The sequence below is a fragment of the Dipodomys merriami genome, unplaced genomic scaffold, assembly GCF_024711535.1.
Source record: "Dipodomys merriami isolate MVZ:Mamm:240054 unplaced genomic scaffold, mDipMer1.0.p SCAF_1, whole genome shotgun sequence".
In the NCBI taxonomy this organism is placed as follows: Eukaryota; Metazoa; Chordata; class Mammalia; order Rodentia; family Heteromyidae; genus Dipodomys; species Dipodomys merriami.
Genome location: NW_027202270.1, coordinates 112,034,457 through 112,054,710, shown reverse-complemented (window position 1 = coordinate 112,054,710; position 20,254 = coordinate 112,034,457). Strand labels below are relative to the sequence as shown.

Here is a 20,254-nt window from a genome sequence, read left to right as displayed (position 1 = left end):
GACTTCTCCTAGTGTGAGGGACTATGTGACATTAGATGTTACTAGTGAAAAGGATAATAGTTTCAAACAATAGATAATCCAGACCATAAAACTTCAAATGTGTGAGATACAAAGACACATGGGCAGGGCTTCCTTTCATAAGTGAATTCAGGTACAAATCCAAAGCTTGTTCTCTGTTCTTTCTTTGTGTTTCCTTCCAAAACAAAAGCCTTTGACATATCATTAGGAATATTTCAGTTCAAAAGTATGCACATATATTATTTCAAAGTATGATTTTGATGACTAGATGTTTTACAAGTAATGCTAAAATTTATTGTTGTATCTTATTTCCACATAGAAAATAGAAGTTGATCTTGATTATAGATTTTTTTGAGGGAAACCGTCTATATTTTTTAACAAATGATATATTTGTAATGGAGTTTACAGTTAATGTCATGGGTTAGATAGATAGCATTATGACTTTATCCCTTAAAGAGATAATACTGACCCAGGGACCGGTGGCTCATGCCTGTAATCCTAGCTATCAGGAGGCTGAGATCTGAGGACACCAGTTCAAAGCCAGCCCAGGCAGGAAAGTCCGTGAGACTCTTATCTCCAATAAACCACTCAAAAACCGGAAATGGCGCTGTGGCTCAAGCAGTAGAGTCCCCCCCCCCCCCTTGAACTGAAGAGCTCAGGGACAGTGCCCAAGCCCAGAGTTCAAACCCCATGACTGATCCAAAAAAAAAAAAAAAAGAGATAATACCGAATTGGCTAGTGAGACATTTGTGTAAATTACTTTTATGCACACAACAGAAATATTTTTCTTGAACAATACAATTGGCTGATCTGATTGCCATCGAGTTACTAGGAAATTCTTTTTTTTCTTTCATGATATTAGATATTGAACTGCTTTGCTGCTGGAACCACTACTCTCATCCTTTGCTTTTAGTCTATTTTTCAGATAATGTTTCTCAAGTTGGCCCTAGGCTTGCCTTAGACTTCCATCCACCTACCCCTGCTTCTTTAGTAACCGGCACTAGCTTCCTTTTTGTCCACCCATTTTCCTCTGATTCTGTGCCCTCGTACGAGCTTTCCTCTTATGCACACACACACACACACACACACACACACACACACACACACACACACACACACACACACACACACACACACACACACATCATAGTGTCGCCTAAACACAATGTGACAAAATAAGCAGAGGTCCTTTGTTTCTTGAGTCCTGTTTGCTTTGTCATATCTCGTTGCATTTTGTGTTTTGAATTTAACATCTGCATATCAGGGAGCTATCTATATTTAATAGATTTATTTCTTAAATGCTTAACTTACAGCAGAAGACATAGTATAATATTGTACCCAAAACTACTAAAGCTTCTGCTTAAGCAGATTGAAACATCTTCCATAGAGATCTTAGTATTCTGTAAAGACAGACAATATTTCTAATAGTTTTACTATTTACCAATCACAAAATCCAACAAATCCTGAAGAAATTCTTGGGTTCTAAGATAAAACTGTGCTTTACAGTGGCTTGCACAGCTTTGACTCCTGAAGGTGAACCTACATTTGGCTGTCACTCCATAGGATGACACAGTTTGGATAAAAACTTCTGTGTCTCCTGTACAAAAGCACCTCATCCATGTAATTCAGTTATGTGCTGATTTGTCACATCTCAATTTCTCTAAAGTGAAACCAAAGCCTCCTTTAATGTAGAATGTTATTGACTTAACTTATTGTTTTTATTTCCCGCAAACATATTGACAAATTTTTATTATTGCACACACTCTTGATGTCAGTGCTTATTGTTGCTGTGATACACTTACTTTAATTCTCAGACAGTACTTAGTTGTCTGTCTATATTTTAATGGAGCTGGAGATGAATCCATGCCAGGTAAGCATTGTATTATTGAGTTACATTCCTAGCCTTCCCTTTTTCATTATTTTATTTTGAGACAAGGTCTTTCTAAGTTATCCAGGTTAGCCAAACTTTTGCCTTATCGTCCAGAGTAGTGGTGAATATAGGCAGGCACCTCCATAGCCAGCCCCACACAGTATTGGTTATCAGTGCAATCATTTCTTGTTTAAAAAATACTATTTTTGGTAAAAATACTGTACAGAGGGGTTGCAGTTTCATGAGCAAGGTAATGAGTACATTTCCTATCAAGCATTGTTACCACCTCCTTTGTTTTTCCCTTACCCTTCTTTCTCTCCCACCTCCACAACTACACTCTCTCTTCTCCTCCCTCACCGGCCTCCCTGCCCAAATTGTAAAGTTTGTTTTTCAACATAGTGTCTTGTACAATTTCATTGTTATAATGGGTCAACCTGTATCCCTATTTAAGCATTTTGTTTTTTCCCTTCCTCTCCCCAAGCTAGAGAAGTGTATATACAAGATGCAGGACATCGACATCAAATACAGTAAAAACAGGGGTTTTACCATGGGGGAGGAACATACAAAGAAGTAAAAAAAAATCACATGGTACATTATAAATACATTAGGAACAATAGCAAGAAAGAAAAAACCACTTGTGTCCCTATCTTGGGGTTCATTTTTCTTAACATCATCTTATCTGGTCATATGTACATAGCTTTTGACCTTTTCTGCTTGTCCCAGACATATACTAGTTATTGCAAATAAGGGAAACCATAGGACATATGGTTCTTTGGGCCTGGCTTACTTCACTTAATATAATTTTTTGCACATCTTTCCATTTTCTAACATGTGGGATAATGTCATTCTTTCTGATGGAGGCATAGAATTCCATTGTGTGTGTGTGTGTGTGTGTGTGTGTGTGTGTGTATCATATTTTCTTGATCCATTCATCTACTAAGGGGCATCTGAGTTGGTTCCATAGCTTAGATATGGTAATTAATGCTGTAATGAACATTACAGCCCAATGAACATGGGGCTGGTAACTTTAGTATGGTCTTGTTTGTGATCATTTGGGTAAATGCCCAAAAGTGGGATTGCTGGGTCATAAGGGAGCTCTATGTGGAGTCTTTTAAGGCACCTCCATACTGCTTTCCAAAGTGGTTGAACAGGTGTACACTCCCACCAACAATGCAGTAGGGTTCCCTCCTGGCCACATCCCTCTAGCAGCTTTTGTTATTAGATTTCTTGATTCTAGCCATTCTAACTGGGGTGAGGTGGAATCTCAATGTTGTTTTGATTTGCATTTCTTTTATGGCTAGAGAGGCTGAGCATTTCTTCATGTATCTATTGGCCATTGTTATTTCCTCCTCATAGAAGTTTCTCTTTAAGTCTTTAGCCCACTTTTTTATTGGGCAGTTGTTTCTTTGAGGCTTTGTTTTTTGGGGATTTTAATTTTTTTATTCTTTTTTTTAATTTAATTTAATTTTATTTGTGAACATACTGTACAGAGGGGTTACAATTACATGGGCAGGATAATGCGTACATTTCTTACCAAGCATTGCAGCCTCCTCATTTGTTTACCCTTCACATCCCTTCCCAGCCTCCCCCCTCCCCCCCAATCCCAATCCCAATCCTTCTCCTTCCCCCCCCCCTGCACCGACATTGTAAAGCTCATTTTGGACATGACAACTTGTACTTCTCATTGTTGCAACAGGTCCACCTGTATCCTTAAACAACTGGTTTTTCCCCATCTCCTCCACAAGTTATACTGACATCAAATATAGTGAAAGCAGGGGTTATACTGTGGGGGAGGGACATACAAAGCAACAAAGAGATAATCTTATAAATGCATTAGAAACACGTGCATGAAAGAAAAAAATATTAAAATACATATCTAAGGGTTCATTTTCCTGACATCACATTATCTGACCTTTTCTGCTTTAGTATATGTATGAGTCAAGTGGGATTTTATTTTTTTGAGTTCCAAGTATATTTTAGATATGAGACCCTTGTCCATTGTATGGCTAGTGAATCATTTCTATTTTAAACACGTATTTTATTGCTACTATAGAGGTGAACTACAGAGGGATTGCAGTTATGTAAGTCAGATAATAAGTAAATTTCTTTCTTGACCATATCATCCCTTCTCTGCTCTCTTCCAAGTTTCCCTCCCATCCCCACCCACCACTACTAGTTAGCTTTTACTGAAACTGCACATCCACAAAGTACTGCAATTCCTGCTTTCACAAGTTTCTTTTCTAGTTTCAGTGTGTCATCTGGGTTTACATTTGTCATGGATTACATGAGAATGCATTTCTTTACAGTAGGTCTTAAAGAACTTTGTGATTTTCAAGTGTTGTTTAGTCACTGCTATCATTTTTATTTTATTTAGATCCTTTTTATTTCCTATTATGGAGTATTTTTCTCCCACTGGGAAATAAATCAGGGGATATACTATAAAATATTTATGGGGGCAAGGGGAGGATGGGAAGGGATGGGAAGGGAAACAAAGGAGGAAACTACAATGCTTGATAAGAAATGTCCTCATTATCTTGCCCATGTAATTGTAACCCCTCTGTACAGTATTTTCACAATAAAAAAATATTTATTCTCAGACTTAAGTGCGTACTAGATAGATAATTTCAGAATAACTGACCCATAATATAAATATTCAACACCATATTTTCGTACAAAGCAGGTACATTATAAATGAGCACTGCTGAATTTTTCCTCTCTTGTTCGAGCACATGCATTGTGTTAGCACATTACCTTGTGCTTTCAAAGTGCTCAGGGAGGAAGGCCAACACATGCAAACACTATACTATATCATGTTCTAGGTTTGAAAATGTTCTCAATTTTATATTCATTTTTTCACACATGGTTGCCTTTCATTTTTTTCTTCTTTACTCCTTCATGAATCATACCTGTCTTTCCAAAGCACTTTTGTCTTTTAAGATATATATACATAGATATATATATATATATATATATATATATATATATATATGTATATATATATATGTGTGTGTGTGTGTGTGTGTGTGTGTGTGTGTGTGTGTGTATCTATGGTGAATTACTTGCCTTACATGCATGTGCAAGTCTCTGGGTTTGATTCCCAGCACTACCAAAACAAACAAACAAACAAAAGCCAAAGAAATGCTGAGGTATTTTTTTCTCTTCCTCTCCCTAACAAGAAGCCTATTCTTGGCTATCTATAGATGTATCCATTATTCTTTTATTTAAAAATCCAAAGGTTTTACAGTGCTTGTCCATAATCCTCTACTGTATAGCATCAATTATTTCTAATATATCTAATGTAAAAATTCCTTTATATTTCTACTATTTGAGGTCTAATTATACTGTTCATTACATTTCTTGGTCATACACAGTGAAATATTTGTGTGTGTGTATGTGTGTGTGTGTGTGTGTGTGTGTGTGTGTGTGTGAATGTGTGTGAGATACTGGATTTTGAAATCCAATTCATGAGAAATTGATGGGAATTTGATTCAGAGAAATTTACTACCCTAGACTGAGGACATATCTTTCAAGATCAACATGGTATTATCTTTCCTCAAGAATTTCCTCAATATCACTGGACAAGAATCATGATCTATGCTATTGTAAATATTCTTATCTTCTCACAATTGAGAGGCATTTTCTTTCTTTCTTTCTTTTTTTTTTTTTTTTGTTTGTTTGGTTGGTTGGGTTTTTGGTTTTTGGGCTTTTTTTAGTAGGTCGTGTGGCTTGAATTCTGGGCCTGAGTGCTGTCCCTCAGCTCTTCAGGTCAAGGTGAGCACTCTACCACTTGAGCTACAGTGCCACTTTGAGTTTTCTGGTGGTTAATTGGAGATAAGAGTCTCACAGACTTTCCTGCCTGGGCTGTCTTTCAACCACAAGCCTCAGATCTGTTTTCTGAGTAGCTAGGATTATAGCATGAGCCACCTGCACCCACTGCTCTTTCTAAAATCCTACAAGTTAGTTTTTCTGTTTTGTTTTGTTTGGGGTGGTTTTTCTTATTGTTGTTATTGTTGCTGTTTTACTGATTTTGATCATATGTAGTGGCCTTATTTTCAAATGCTTATTTTGCATTACCATATTAACCTTCATTCTCTGGGCCTATATCCAGCTCACAGGGAGCTGGGACCAGTTTTTTTATCTCATTTTTAATGCATGAGCAATTTCTTTTCATGTTCACAATCTATGTACTCTTAGGTCAAAATGTTAGATTTGTTACTGTCTTTTGTTTATACCAATAAGTGTATCAGTTTGGGGTTTTTGTTTGTTTGTTTTTATAGGTTACGGGTCTTGAACTCAAGGCCTGGGCTCTGTGCCTAAGCTTTTTCAGTCAAGGCTAGTACTCTACCAGTTTAAACCACAGTTCTACTTCCCATTTTCTGATGGTTAATTGGAGATGAGTCTCACAGACTTTCTTCCCCTGGATGGCTCTGAACTGCAATTCTCAGAACTCAGTCTCTTGAGTAGCTAGGGTTACAGGCGTGTGAGCCACCAGCACCAGGCAGAGTTAGTTGTTTTTGAGAGTTTCTCTTTTCTATATTAGGCAGCCTGATATTAAATGGATTGATTTTCTCTGCATGTTGTCAATCCTTAAATACTATGGCATATCTCTTTTCTTTTGTGTTTTTCTCCACTGTGGTTTATCCCCTGTTGTCACTCTATTTGAATTTGGTACCCTGAGTATTGTATATATCTTTATCTGAATTAGGGAAGGGATGGGGAATAAAAAAAAAATGGTGAGACAAAGCACAAAGGGACAACCAGTGCAATAGTGATAATCATAAGACACTATGTTGAATTGATCTGTGTAGCGACCGTCTACTCGACCAGCGAGAAAGAACGACCACCACACCAGGAGTCTTCTCAGATCACGCTTTATTGGAGAGCCTTTTAATTGTAGGAGAGCTTGAGCGCGAGAGAGAGTGCACCCGAAACATAGCTGCTTATATAGGGAAATAGGAACGGGGGTCCGTCTATTGTTGGTCGCCTGCCTTTCACCCTCACCAGGTGTCATGGGATTGGCTGGGGACTCTACCTGGCTCGCGCACACGCACAGCCCAGGCGTCCCGCCAGCCCAGGCGTCCCGCCAAGCACCGTCTAATATGGGGTGGTTACCTCAAAGCTGCAAGGGAGTGGGCGGAGTCTTGCCCCAGCTCCCTAGAGATCTGTACAACTTGCGTGGGGTAGTGAAAGAGTGAGGAAGAAAAATGAAAAAGGGGTAACAAATTCGACAAGAAATGCACTCACTACCTTCCTTATGTAACTGTAACCCCTCTATACATCACCTTGACAATAAAATTAAAATAAAATAAAAAAGAAAGTCACATTATTAACTACTTAATATCTACCCAATGAAGTAATTATATATATACACATATATTCATACAGGTATTACTTATCTATGGTAACATAGCTTATAAATATTTTTCTAAATTAAATCTAGCTATTTTACTATTTTTTCTACAGCCTATTTTCCCATGTTAATTGCTTTCAAAGCATAGCATATTTGAATATGACCAATATTCGATCTTTCTTTTGTTTAATTACAAAATATCATACTCCTAAGTTCAATTAATGTAGCAAAGAAATTTTAAATGTTGTTAATATATAATAATCAGTCATTATTAAAGTGTAATTTAGCTTTATGGTTAAAATTTTATTTTTAAATCTTGGTCATTTTTAAAGCTTTTTGCAAAACAATGCTTGTACTGTTATATGTAGTACTGAGAACATCACAGTTGTTTCTATCTGTATGTACATTTTAAGAATATTTTAAAATTAAAGATATCATGCATAAAGTTACTAAATTTAATCTCCCAGTTTACATAGGGAAACCAGTTCTAGGTCAGTTCATCCTAAAATATTTAAACCGGAAAAATATTATATAAAAATAAAATTAGAAAATAATGGAGTAAGGAAATAATTTTAGTGTTCTTGCTAGAAATTGAAAAAAAATGAAAAATTGAAGAATAAAAAGGGAAAATGCTATGAATTCTTTCTCCATTCAGCCAGCAGGTGTCATGTGTGGTTGTCAGAGCCAAATATTATTGGAAACTACTTGCTTGTAGCCTTGTACAGCTTCTGTGTCCTTCTTATAGAAGAGTATGCACTAACATTAAGAAAGAGTGACTGAAATTGTGTGATTTTAAGAATTTGAAGATTCTTGTTAATAAAATCCAAAAGCTATTTTCCCTTTATATATTTTTCAAGGAAAAATATATAATAATAATTTGCTCTGAAACATAAATAAGTACATTTATACTCATAGCCACTCAGAATTATTGGTGATCAGAATTTGTTACTAATTGAGACTATCTTCTATTCAACCTAATTTCTAAGCAAGTGTCTTTTTTATTGTGATAATGCTATACAGAGGGGTTACAATTACATGAGCAAGGTAATGAGTACATTTCAAGTGTCTTTATTTAACTAAAATTCAATTCCATTTAAAAATAATTTTTTAATTAAAATTTATAATGGATCTTATTGTGTTTGATTAATTACATCATCTTTCATGTGGCACTGACATTCTCATTCTGTCTCTAAATTCTTTACTTGCAGTACACGACATCCAATTAGCCTCTAAAAAACCATCCTGGCTTTATAGTTCAGAAAACATTGTTACATATATCACCAAGCACAGACAAAATATAGTGTTTTTAAAAATGTGTTTGAGTTGGGTGCCTTCGGATCACAACTATAATCCTAGCTACTCAGGAGATTGAGATCTGAGGAATGCAGCTTGAAGCCAGTGGGGGCAGGAAAGTTCCTGAGACCCTTATCTTGAATAAACTGCCAAAAAGTCATAAGTGGAGCTGTGCTTCAAGTGGTGGAGCACCAGCTTTGAGAGAAAGAAGCTGAGTGATTGTGCCCAGGTCCTGAGCTCAAGCCTCCAGGACTGGCACACACACAAAAAATGAACAATTGAAAGCTTTGTAGTAGTCTGCAATTATATGTATTGTGATGATTAACTTTCATAGTTTAATGTGATCATTAAAATGTATCATTAAATGTGATTGATTTAGAATATTTAAGTGGGGACTCAATTAAAGCTTTAATTTTCAGACCTTCCAAGGCATTGATAAATTTCCATCATTAATGAAGACCAAGAGAATCATTTTCAACTTAAGAATTAAACCATTTTAATAACCTTAGTAGTATTTAATTAAATAAAGAAACTTTATGTATGGTAATATGCATTCAGCCAATTTCCCCTAAGCAATCAACTAAAGGTCCACGTATTAGGATATCTACCCATGGAAATTCTCAAAATATTATTTCTCATTATCTTAACACCTTTACCCACCCCATTTTCTTTCCTTGCCCTAGAGATCTTGGCTATTGAATCAGACCACCTGCTGACAGGCTCAGCAGAGAAAAATTACAAAGCGATATTTATGTGACTCTAGAGTTAGCTTTGATGTCTCTTGTTATACAGAGATGATATCAGGAAAGAAATTGCAGCTATTTGTACTGAAATATATATTCTGCATTCCTGTGCATCAGAATAACCTCAGGTGTTTCTAGCATACCTCAATGCCCAAGCTTCATTTATACTTATGTATACTAAATTTAATGAAATATTCTTTGTAATATATGTGCAATATATTTGCAATATATGTTATATTTGCAATGTATGTGAATGTTTTCACAAGATGATTAGATAATTCATAAATTATTTTTAAGTAGTGTTTCATCTAAAATGATTTAAAATGTCACATCAAACCTAATAACAGACAAAAAATATTCTCACCCCACTCAGATTTAAGATTAAAAGGTACCTTAATGCTCATCTCAGCCCAAAATACATGGCTTGAGATTTAACAAGGTTATAATTCCAGTCATGCTTACCTCAACAGGAGAATTATAACCTACTTGATATCACCACTTCTATCAAAGTATCCAAAAATTGTTCCCCCAACTTCTCCAAAGTTCCATCCTCTCATAGCTTTCAATTTGATTTGATAGAAATTTGATTCCTGGATTTGCTGAGGCTTAAGACCTTGGGGGGTCATCCTTGATTCCTCTTTCTCTCCCTTTCTCCCTCCCTCCCTTCTTCCCTGCCTCCATTCTGCCCTCCCTCCCTCTGTCTCTCCTTCCCTCCTCTTTCTCTCTTTCTCTCTCTCTCTCTCTCTCTCTCTCTCTCTCTCTCTCTCTCTCTCTCTCTCTCTCTCTCTCTCTCTATATATATATATATATATATATATATATATATATATATATATATATATATATATATATCTCCAGCCTTATGTCTATTCTGAAGACAAGCTTGGAAATTGATTACATTTTAGTAGTGTGAGTTTTCAAATAGAATCATCACTTATGACTCTAGTGTAGAAAGTGATAGCAGGGCCAAAGGGAATAACAAGTGTATTTAAAGTCTAATGGGCCATCATTCACACATAAGCGCACTTCTGCTTTCAGGAAAGGCCTATGCTCCAGAATTTTATTATGACACGTACAATCCAGTGTGGCAGAACAGACATCGTGTGTATTCCTACAGTCTGCAGTGGACACAAATGAATCCTGATGCGGTAGACCGGATTGTTGCTTATCGGTTGGGTATTCGGCAGGTGAGCAATTTAATTATTGTTTTTGTTTCCCATTTGTGATCTTTTGTAAAGATCTTATTTTGCATGGATAAGAGAATATATTTTCCTATATAAAAGATATTACTTTGTATAAACTACTCTGAATTACTTATAAATCTCTGAAATTAGCTTATGCTTCTGTTATAGCAACAAATATTAAAGTGGCATTCTTTGAACCCTCTGAAATCCTTCAGCATGAAATGTATTAAATTATGCAGCACAATATCCATGGAAGAAAACACTATGTACAGTGTTTTCCTGCTTACATATAGTGTACAATTATTTCTTGTCTTTCCTAAATAACAGTCTACATATATTTTTCTTTGAAGGACTCAAAAGTATATATAAAATGTTTCAATAGTTAATTTAATATACTTGAAGAATATGAATGCTTTATCAAATAGAAAAATAATAAGAGATCTTTTCATAAAATCATTAAAGCTTGTAGATTATATAAAGAACTTTTTATCTTCTTTAAATGAACCACTGTTAAACTTACCTATTTTTTGTTACTGTGAAAGGCCTTTTGAAGTTTAATTGTAGGTCTTTGCCTTGTTCCTTGCTGGGTAGTATATTATCTGGGTGAGTCTTAAAACAAGGTATTTTTTGAAGACAGCTTTATGTTAGGAGTAGCTTATCAAGAGATGTGTTCTACTTCCTTATCTAAATCATTTCGAGTTGGATAAGTAGAAAGACAGATTGCCTAGAGAAAGATTTACCAACTTTTATCAATCAACTTAGATGTTTTATTATAAAACTATTCAATTTATATATGATTCACAAAAGTTACAGAAAAGGTCTTCTATTATTCAAATTAAGATGCACTATAAATTATTTTGGGGGGATCAGTACAATGATTTGAACTCAGAGCCTTGTGCTGGCTAGGCTGGCCATCTATTATGTGCCACAATTCCGACCCCTTTTGCCATTGGTTATTTCTTTTTATTTCTTTTTTTTAAAAAAAAAAAAAAAGAAAGAAAACTACTTTTAGCCAGGTACCTATGGCTCATGCCTGTAATCCTACATTGGTTATTTCTTAAATAGTTATATTGTATGTTCCTTCTGTCTGGGATACTGATCTTCTCTGCATATGCTTCCTCTTCCTTGTGTCACTGGGCATAACACTGAGTATAACAGCCATTTGTTGAAGTGGAATCTCATACATTCATTTTTTATATGACTTGAATCCTGATACCATAATCTCCACTTCACAAATAGCCCTCTGTACAGTATTTTCACAATAAAAAAAACAAATAGCTATGATAATAATAGGCTTGAATCACTACACCTGACTTGCATATTTCTAGTCATCTCAGAAAAATGAAAGTCCTTCCTAGTTAAAATATCTGGCATCCAATAACCACTTTTCTTGCTTATGTGTTCAGTAGTCACTGAACAACAAACTACCATGGACCATTCAAAAAGCTTGTCTCAAATTATTATCTAATATACTACAGTTCTTGGGTAAACCCAAAACCCTTATCAAACGTATTTGTTCTGCCATTCCTAATTTCTTTACAATTTTTCTTTATAGACAAGATCAAAAGAACAAAAGTAAAAAAAAAATCAGCTAATCAGGAAATTCCCCTCAGTTTGTTTTCTCAACTCATTTAACACTTAATTATTTTTTAATGTTTGGAGTATCTTAGAGCATTATTGACTTTTGTTCCTCATACTGTTTCATCAGCTCTAATACTACATGGTTTGATCATATACTTAAGGCCAAATTGCTATTTTCAAATTTCAATTTTTTTTCTGTAGCTGTGTTTTATTTCTTTCTGTTATAGATATATTTTCAAAGATAGAATCAGAATTTTACCTGTGTTTTTAAATTCACTTCAACAGTTACATTTTCTGAATATTTTCAGATAACTTCCATTTGCAATCTGAAAGGCCACCTGTTTTAAGTATGTGGATTTTACCTATTTCTGCTCCTCATTTCCTCTCTTTGCTTATATGTCCCAAAACCTTATTCTCATCCAATATCTCTATGTGGTATACATGTCCCAGTCCTCTAGGAACCAAAGTTAACAGAAATGTAGTAACCACTGTGACACACCTCCACCCTCAGAGTAGAATTCAGGTTGTTTACAGAGTTAAAATTCCTCTCAAAAATGAAGTTATTTTGTTTTTTTTCTCATACCCAGGATGAATACTATCTTCTGTAGTAATTTTGCATAGATTACTGTACTATTTTCCAATGACAGCTTCTTGCTTTTAAGTTTTGCCTTCTAACTGAACATCTCTTTAGTCCTGCCTTTACTTTTCTTGATCATAAAGTTGGTCTATTACACTCTGATAGTCATTGACATATAATTCTTAGTCATTGTGTTTCTCATTTTGCCAAATTAATTGGATAGTATTTTCCCTGTCTACTTCTGTAGAAACTACTATGCATGCATGATGCCTATATAATCAATGTTTGTTGCTACATTTTGTGAAAATAATAAATCCCAGACACACTTGTGGCCTGCAAGCCTAGACAGTTATAGTCCTGTTCTATTTTTTTATTGTCAAGGTGAGGTACAGAGGGATTACAGTTGCATAAGTAAGGTAATAAGTTCATTTCTTGTCAAACTTAATACCCCTTACCTCATTTTTCTCCCGTGTTCCCTCCCCCCATACCCTTCAAGTGGTACAGATCATTTCCAACATATTGCCTTGTATATATTGCTGTTACATTGGTTCCCCTTTGGCCTTGTGTCACCATTGAAGATTTATAATCTTAAGTATGTTCCTGCACTTATCTAAACATGTCTGTAATTTGACATCGTGATATCTATTGTATATTTCAATATATCTCTAGATATTCTATTCAATATATCTATTGTATATTTCAATATACTCTACGTTTCCTTTAGTCCAAATGCTCTTGGGCAGGGCACTCATGGCACAAACATTTGTGGCAAGTCTTGTACTTACTGGGAAAACTTTATTTTGTGGGTTTTGAATATTTCTTTTAAAGTAGTTGTACAAAAGAGTTTCAATTCACCATGTCAGTATATGAGTACTGTGCACCTTCATAAATTCCATCCCTTCCATCCTTCTCCATTTGCCCCCTTCAACTCATGTAAGAACTTTTTTAAGAAGGATATTTTAAGAAGTTAATGTCTTTTATCTTTATTATTATATTTTATTGACTGTACACATCATAGGCTTAATTGTTACTTTTAGGCATGATTTTCTCCAAAAAATACTAGATTTTATTTTAGTAAGCCTTCCTTTTATTTGAAATATATTCCACTATTTTGCTGATTCACATTTTCTTGTCCACAAGTATTATAAACCCTTCTTAAGTTTGAGGCTCACATGAGATTCATGCTTTCTGCTAAAGGAAACATGTTTGACATAAATGATGTTAAGAACAGCAAATAGTTTCCTTCACTCAATATTTTCATCTAACCCCATCCTTTCTATGGCATTTTTGTTATGGACTCCTTTGTTCTCCAAATTCTTTTTTATATTTATAAACAACTATTCTTTTTGCAGGTTTTTGTTTTCTAGTGCTTTAATCTATTTAATAACTTTCCTTAGGTAGTCTAGTATATATCTTACTATGGGGGAAAAATAAACACTTTGATGGATCTCTGAGGCCTCAATAAAGAGTAATGCTCTTGTGCTGCTCTGTCAGTGTGAACAGGAAGATGATGTTTGAGGACAGAATGTATGAAGAAATGAGCATGCATACATTCTTGTCTTTCTCCTCTATCGTGTTTATCACATACACCTCTCTCATGAAAATTGTTCTCATGAGAAATGATCGTAAATAAACAATATTTCCTTTCCTTTTTCCCTTTTGTCTAATAGTAGTGAAAATGGAACTCAGTGTCTTGTGTTCGACAGGCAGGTTGTTTGTGCTGTAGCAACAATTTCAGTCCCTTTTCACTGTAGTTATTAGGAGGAAAAGTATTACCTTATTGTTCAGGCTGGCCTGGCTGCGATCCTACTTGTGTTGCCCCTCTCACAGAGATGACAGGCTCATGTCACTGTGGCTGGCTTTGCTTTCCTGTATGTGGAAGACACAGGCATTCCCTACCATGTGCACTGAATGATTAGTTGGAGATTTTCACATCCTAGATGGCCTTTAACTGGGGAATCCTTAATCTCCTCCTTCATCTACTAGATTTACTGCCATTAAATTTGCTTCCTCTTGAATATCTACATACATACAGACCTTTAAAATGACAGAGTAAAGGCATTTTATATACAATGAAATTGGTGACTTTTTATAAGTCCAGCCTAAAATAGGAAATAAAAATATTTCTATAAATATGTTTACTTTTCTGTATTATCTTAGAAACATTAGATGTCTCTTCATTTATTTCTTGATACAGGGTACACTATCAATATTTTTTTAAAACTACACTTTGAAATGATTATCAGTGCAATGATTTCATTTTATATGCAAATGTCCTGTTCACCCTCAGCTGTTTCATATTGCTCAATGAACTTTTTTAATATAATCAAGCTAAATGTTTATGTAACCATTTTCCAAATTAAAATTAGAATGTAGCTTATGCAAGAAAAAAATTAAAAATATGGTATTTCCACATTAATAATTAATGTCTGTGTGCTTGATATGTGAGTTTTCTAAAGGGACTCAAGTTTTGTTACATTTATTTTTACATTATCTTTAACAACTTGTATTTCTATTATTTTTTTGTTTACATTGCTCTAGATTGAACCCAAGACTTCATTCAGACTAGGCAAAGGTTCTACTACTAAACTATACCTGTGGACTTACTTTATTGTTTTAAAATCATGTTGTAGTCCATGCCAGTATTTTAAGCCTATTGATCAGATAAATTTTTCTATCCATGTAATGTATAGCCTTTCTAGTACAAAGCATCTATTCACTTTAAGCATAATCTTAGTTACATAAGCACTTATTCAACAAACAGAATCTGATACTACATTTTATGTTTTCCTTTTATTTTTGGGCCAGTTCTGGGGCTTGAACTCAGGGCCTGAGTGCTGTTCCTTAGTTTTTGTGCTCAAGGCTAGTTCTCTATCACTTGAACCACACAGCTCTTACTGCTGGCTTTTTGGTTGTTAATAGGAAATAAGAGTCTCACTGGATTCCCTGACTGGGCTGGCTTTGAACTGCAATCCTCAGATCTTAGTATGCTATGAAAATTTCATCTTTTTAAGATGAATGTCAAACACAGTTCTGAAGATCCTACTACTGTGTTTTTAATTCACAAAAATTCTAGAACTTTATTAGCTCTTTTAAAATTAAATATAATTATATAATCACTGCTGTGGTAGTAAACCAATAGCTTGAAAAGGTTGCTAAGCCACACCATGCATTATTTTAGTTTTCCATTAAAATATTATGAGAGTCTGGGTTTCAACTATGTGGTCTATAATGAAATATGGTAAGGAACTCTTTCTCAGTATTTAACTACTGGCTCCTCATCCATTTGTTTTACAAAATGTAGCAGCATTTCTAAGATAAAGCACTGAAGGTCAGAATCACTGTTTTAAGAAACTCAAAAAGAACCAAACACATAACAAAAGTCCTAAAATTAATTTATAGAATAAACTTCCTCAAAAACCTTCATGTCCTTAAGTTGTACTTTTTAGGCCTAGTGAGCTATTGTTTAATCTTCTTAGACAGCAACCAGCCTCCAATTAATTGCTTCATTTGTTGCTTATGATGAAAGAAAACAGGTTATTTGAATGTCTATTTTCTTTGGTATCCAAGGAATTATATAAAAAGCAAAGTTTTTTCTAAGCTACCTGACTATAACAAACAACAGAAGCATCATTTTAATTTATTTGAAATGTATGCAATTATAGTCTCTACTAATAAAGAATTTTAGAGACTTTTATGCCACCTTCTTTTAAAATTCTGACATAGAGATGCATAAAAATACTATAACTGACATTTATGTCAAGGAGGATATTTGCTAAATAAAATATCTTATGTGACCTTGTTATTATCTTCCTAAGACATGATATATTAAAATGATTGAAAAGAGTCTTACTCACTTATTTACCATTCATTCAAATTAATTGTGAGAAAATTTAATATATAATTCTTAATTGGAATTAATAGTGAAGTATGTCTGACATGTTGTGTTAAAATCACTACAGTAATAGGCATATGAACAAAATGACATAGAAATAGGTTTGTGTGCAGACAGTATAGGTAATTTTATTCTCAATGTTTTTTTCTTTTTCAGTCTCTCTCAGTCTGTCTTTCCTTTCGTGTGTGTGTGTGTGTGTGTGTGTGTGTGTGTGTGTGTGTGTGTGTGTGTGTGTGTGTGTGTGTGTGTGTTGAAATTGTGGCTTGAACTAGGGCCTGGGTGCTGTCCCTTAACTTTCACTCAAGGCTGGCATTCTACACTTGAGCCACAGCTCCAGTTCTGACATTTTGCTGGCTAAGGGGAGATGAGAGTCTCATGGATTTTTTTTTTGTCCAGGATGGCTTTAAACTGCAGACATCAGACCTTAGTCTCCTGAGTATCTAGGATAACAGGCATGTACCAACTTGCTCCAAGATTTCTTTTCAGGCAGCAGTAACTAATGAAGCAGTCACTAATGAAAACAAAATAGTTTGAGTACAGTTGATAATTTGATGAAATTATTACAAATTTCCCATTTTTTTGTATCTAGTTTTCTGTTCTAAACTACCTACTCCTTTTTTTTTTTTTTTTAATGTTGGTCGTGGGGCTTGAACTCTGGGCTTGGGCGCTGTCCCTGTGCTCTTCAGCTCAAGACGAGCGCTCTACCGCTTGATCCACAGCACCACTTCAGGCTTTCAAGTGGTTTATGGGAGATTAAACTCTGTGAGAACGGAGTTTCTTGCCTGGGCTGGCTTTGAACCACGATCCTCAAAGCTCAGCTTCCTGAGTAGCTAGGATTGAAGGTGTGAGCTACCAGCACCCGGCTCCTATTGCTTCTTTTTAAAGCATTTTCAAGTTTATACTTATGTATAATCTATTGCATATTGTTTATTAAAGGTTTATAACAATATATAATAATAAATAAAACTCAAAAATGTATTATATACACAAATGACAACAAGCTTGATAATAGTAGTTACATATTAGTAAGTACCTTGTTTGCTGAAGCAGAGTATTTTTTTTAAGTATTGAAAAGCTGATTTTATTTTTTTTTATTGTAAAGATACTATACAGAGGGTTACAGTTACATGAGTGAGGTAATGAGTACATGAAGCAGAGTATTTTGAAGAGTATGTAGTATAATTATTTTATACCTTAGCAAGCATGAAGAGGCCCCAGTATCACTGATACGGTCTATATATGCTAAAGAATGATGGCAGAATAAGATAGATGTGACTTGGAAATAACTCAGTGAACTTGACATTTGCCCAGGTCTTGCTGAGAGAGATGTCTGGAACCCTTTGGCAAGTGATATTTAATGCAACTCTTGGAACATCTGTGGATGATTGATAAATAATTGTAAATCTTTGTATAGTTTTGAAACACAACCCAAAATGAAATCTGCTGTAATCTGATATTATACACATTATATTGTCAATATTACAACAGACAGGGGCTGTAGATGGTCAGATATTTGAGATAAGCACCAATGATTTCAGATTAAAGTAGTGAAAAGAAAGAGGAAGAAAAATTACATTAAGCAAATATTGAATTTGGCAGAACTTGTATATTGACTCAATTTTGTTGAATATTGACTTAACATTTTAAAAAGGAAAGTGATCTTATACGCTGTGCCATTCATTTGAGCTTTTTAGTTAATGTTCTGGAAGTACACAGATTAGAGGAAGCCAAGAACACATAGAAATGTAGAGGAAAATATGGTGTCTCCAACTCTTTGGCTTGAGGAAAATAAACATAAGACAATGAATAAAACTTAAGTTATTATATTTTTTAAATAAAGGCTACACCTACCATACATTTTATGCTTGTAAATACTAGCATCACAATGTATATAATAGGAAATAACTATGGTAAACATTAGAATGAACTGGGACGTGGACTTCTGATTGATGGCCTCAGCTCTGTAAAATAAGGATACTTTATTTTAGAAAAATTCAAATCCTTTCTGAAAATGTATCCTTAATCTATGGTGTTTGTGTATTTCCTAAATGATCCTTAGCTAAGCTGTGAAAAACATGTATCCCTCAAATTTCTTGATGTGCCTACAGCTAACTGGTGCTAAAACAAAAGATGATAATGAATTTACAATATTCACATATTTCTAAACATCAATTTGTACATAGAATAGTTAATTAATCTATACAATATGCTTCTACTATTAAGTATATGTAACTGTACCTTAAAAAGACGGATTTTTTTTTCTGAAAGAAGGAGAAATTGAGGAATCAGACTGGAGATTGTTATGCTTATGACATTTTATTTTATTTTATTTTATTTTTATTTTTTTTGTCGGTCATGGGGCTTGAACTCTGGGCCTGGGCGTTGTCCCTCAGCTCTTCAGCTCAAGGCGAGCACTCTACCACTTGAGCTACAGCGCCACTTCCTGCTTATGACATTTTAATACAATGGCATGCCTTTCTCTGCTGAACCTTCATGTAACTAATTTTGTTAAATCATACTTTTATGTTAGAAACCTATAAACTACCTTTTAGCCTGACAACTATCACTTTTTGGAAAGAAAGAACATAGTTTGAATAAACAACAAAAGTCACACTTAAAACAGGAGAAACGTAACATCCTTCCACGTCTAAAATTTATATGGGGTCTCATGCATGTGCTATTCAGTCCTACTAAAGGAATGAAGAATTCTATTCAGAACAACACGAATCCTTTCTCTTTTCACTATAAATTCCTTAGTCAGTTTTCTAATTTGTCTGCACAATACTTATTTAATTTCTATACATTACATATTTAATGCTAATGTATTTGTTTAGTGCTTATTTAATGTATATATTTTAATGTTATTTTCTTAGAGCTCTAATGACAGTTTGTCAGAGCTGAACACTTGTTTTAATATTACAAGTAATGTTATTGAACTTCTATGATGTATTTCTAGTTTTTAGGTGAAGAACAAACATCATATATACCATACTGTAGAAATGCTTGAATATAGTAGACAATAAATTAATAAATACATTTTAGTAGCTTAATGATGTTATAAGTAAAATTCTACTAATTGTCACTTATTTGGATATTAGGAATTTAAAATAAGGTGTGTTAAAATAATTTTGAATATTTACACTGTTTTAAAATTAAAGTCTTAGAGGTACTGTTGAAATCAAAGAACTGTAATTAATTTAAAAACAGACACATTTATATGAAGACAATATACTGTCCTACATTTGCATACATAAAATTTTTGCTTATAATCCATGGGGAGAAAGAAGGTAATAATGTCATGTTCATGTAGACTTGGAAGAATGAGTGTGAGGTTTATCAGTGACCACTCTGTTTGACCCAGTGATATCTGTCCACACCTTATAAAGGCTTAGAATTCCTCATGTCCATGCTTAGAATTCCTCTGCTGCCTCATTCATCATTGCTTATGATGAGAAGTGAGTAGATATCGTACAGAGGCCACACTTTTGCCCTTTTGAAATTTTCTCCACATTTGGCCCACAGTACTTTATTCAAGATTGGAATACCAGGATGGTTTTCAGCCTCAGGTATCCACCTCATCTTTCCAGTAGTAAGCATGGCAGAAAAGTGAAGTGTGTGGGCAAGGCTTTCTAGAGTTCCCATGGAAGTTAGAGGGAATACTGATTGGTGAAGTTGCATTTAAGTAGTAGGCAGTCAGTCACTCACCAAACAACTTTGGTCTGTTTTATTCACCTTGTTGTTCT

At 34.5% G+C, this 20,254-nt stretch overlaps 1 protein-coding gene across 5 annotated transcripts in view; it reads left to right on the top strand.

The window, feature by feature from the left end:
* Nucleotides 1-20,254, top strand: part of Mdga2 (MAM domain containing glycosylphosphatidylinositol anchor 2) — a 715,677-nt gene that overhangs the window by 650,764 nt on the left and 44,659 nt on the right. For all 5 annotated transcript variants that reach the window (XR_011373061.1, XM_070027506.1, XM_070027497.1 and 2 more), the window contains one exon: nucleotides 10,313-10,461. Coding sequence is in view for 4 of the 5 variants with exons in the window: in XM_070027506.1 (XP_069883607.1) it covers nucleotides 10,313-10,461 (149 nt within the window). In the remaining variant the exon portion in view is untranslated. The remainder of the gene's footprint in view (nucleotides 1-10,312; nucleotides 10,462-20,254) is intronic.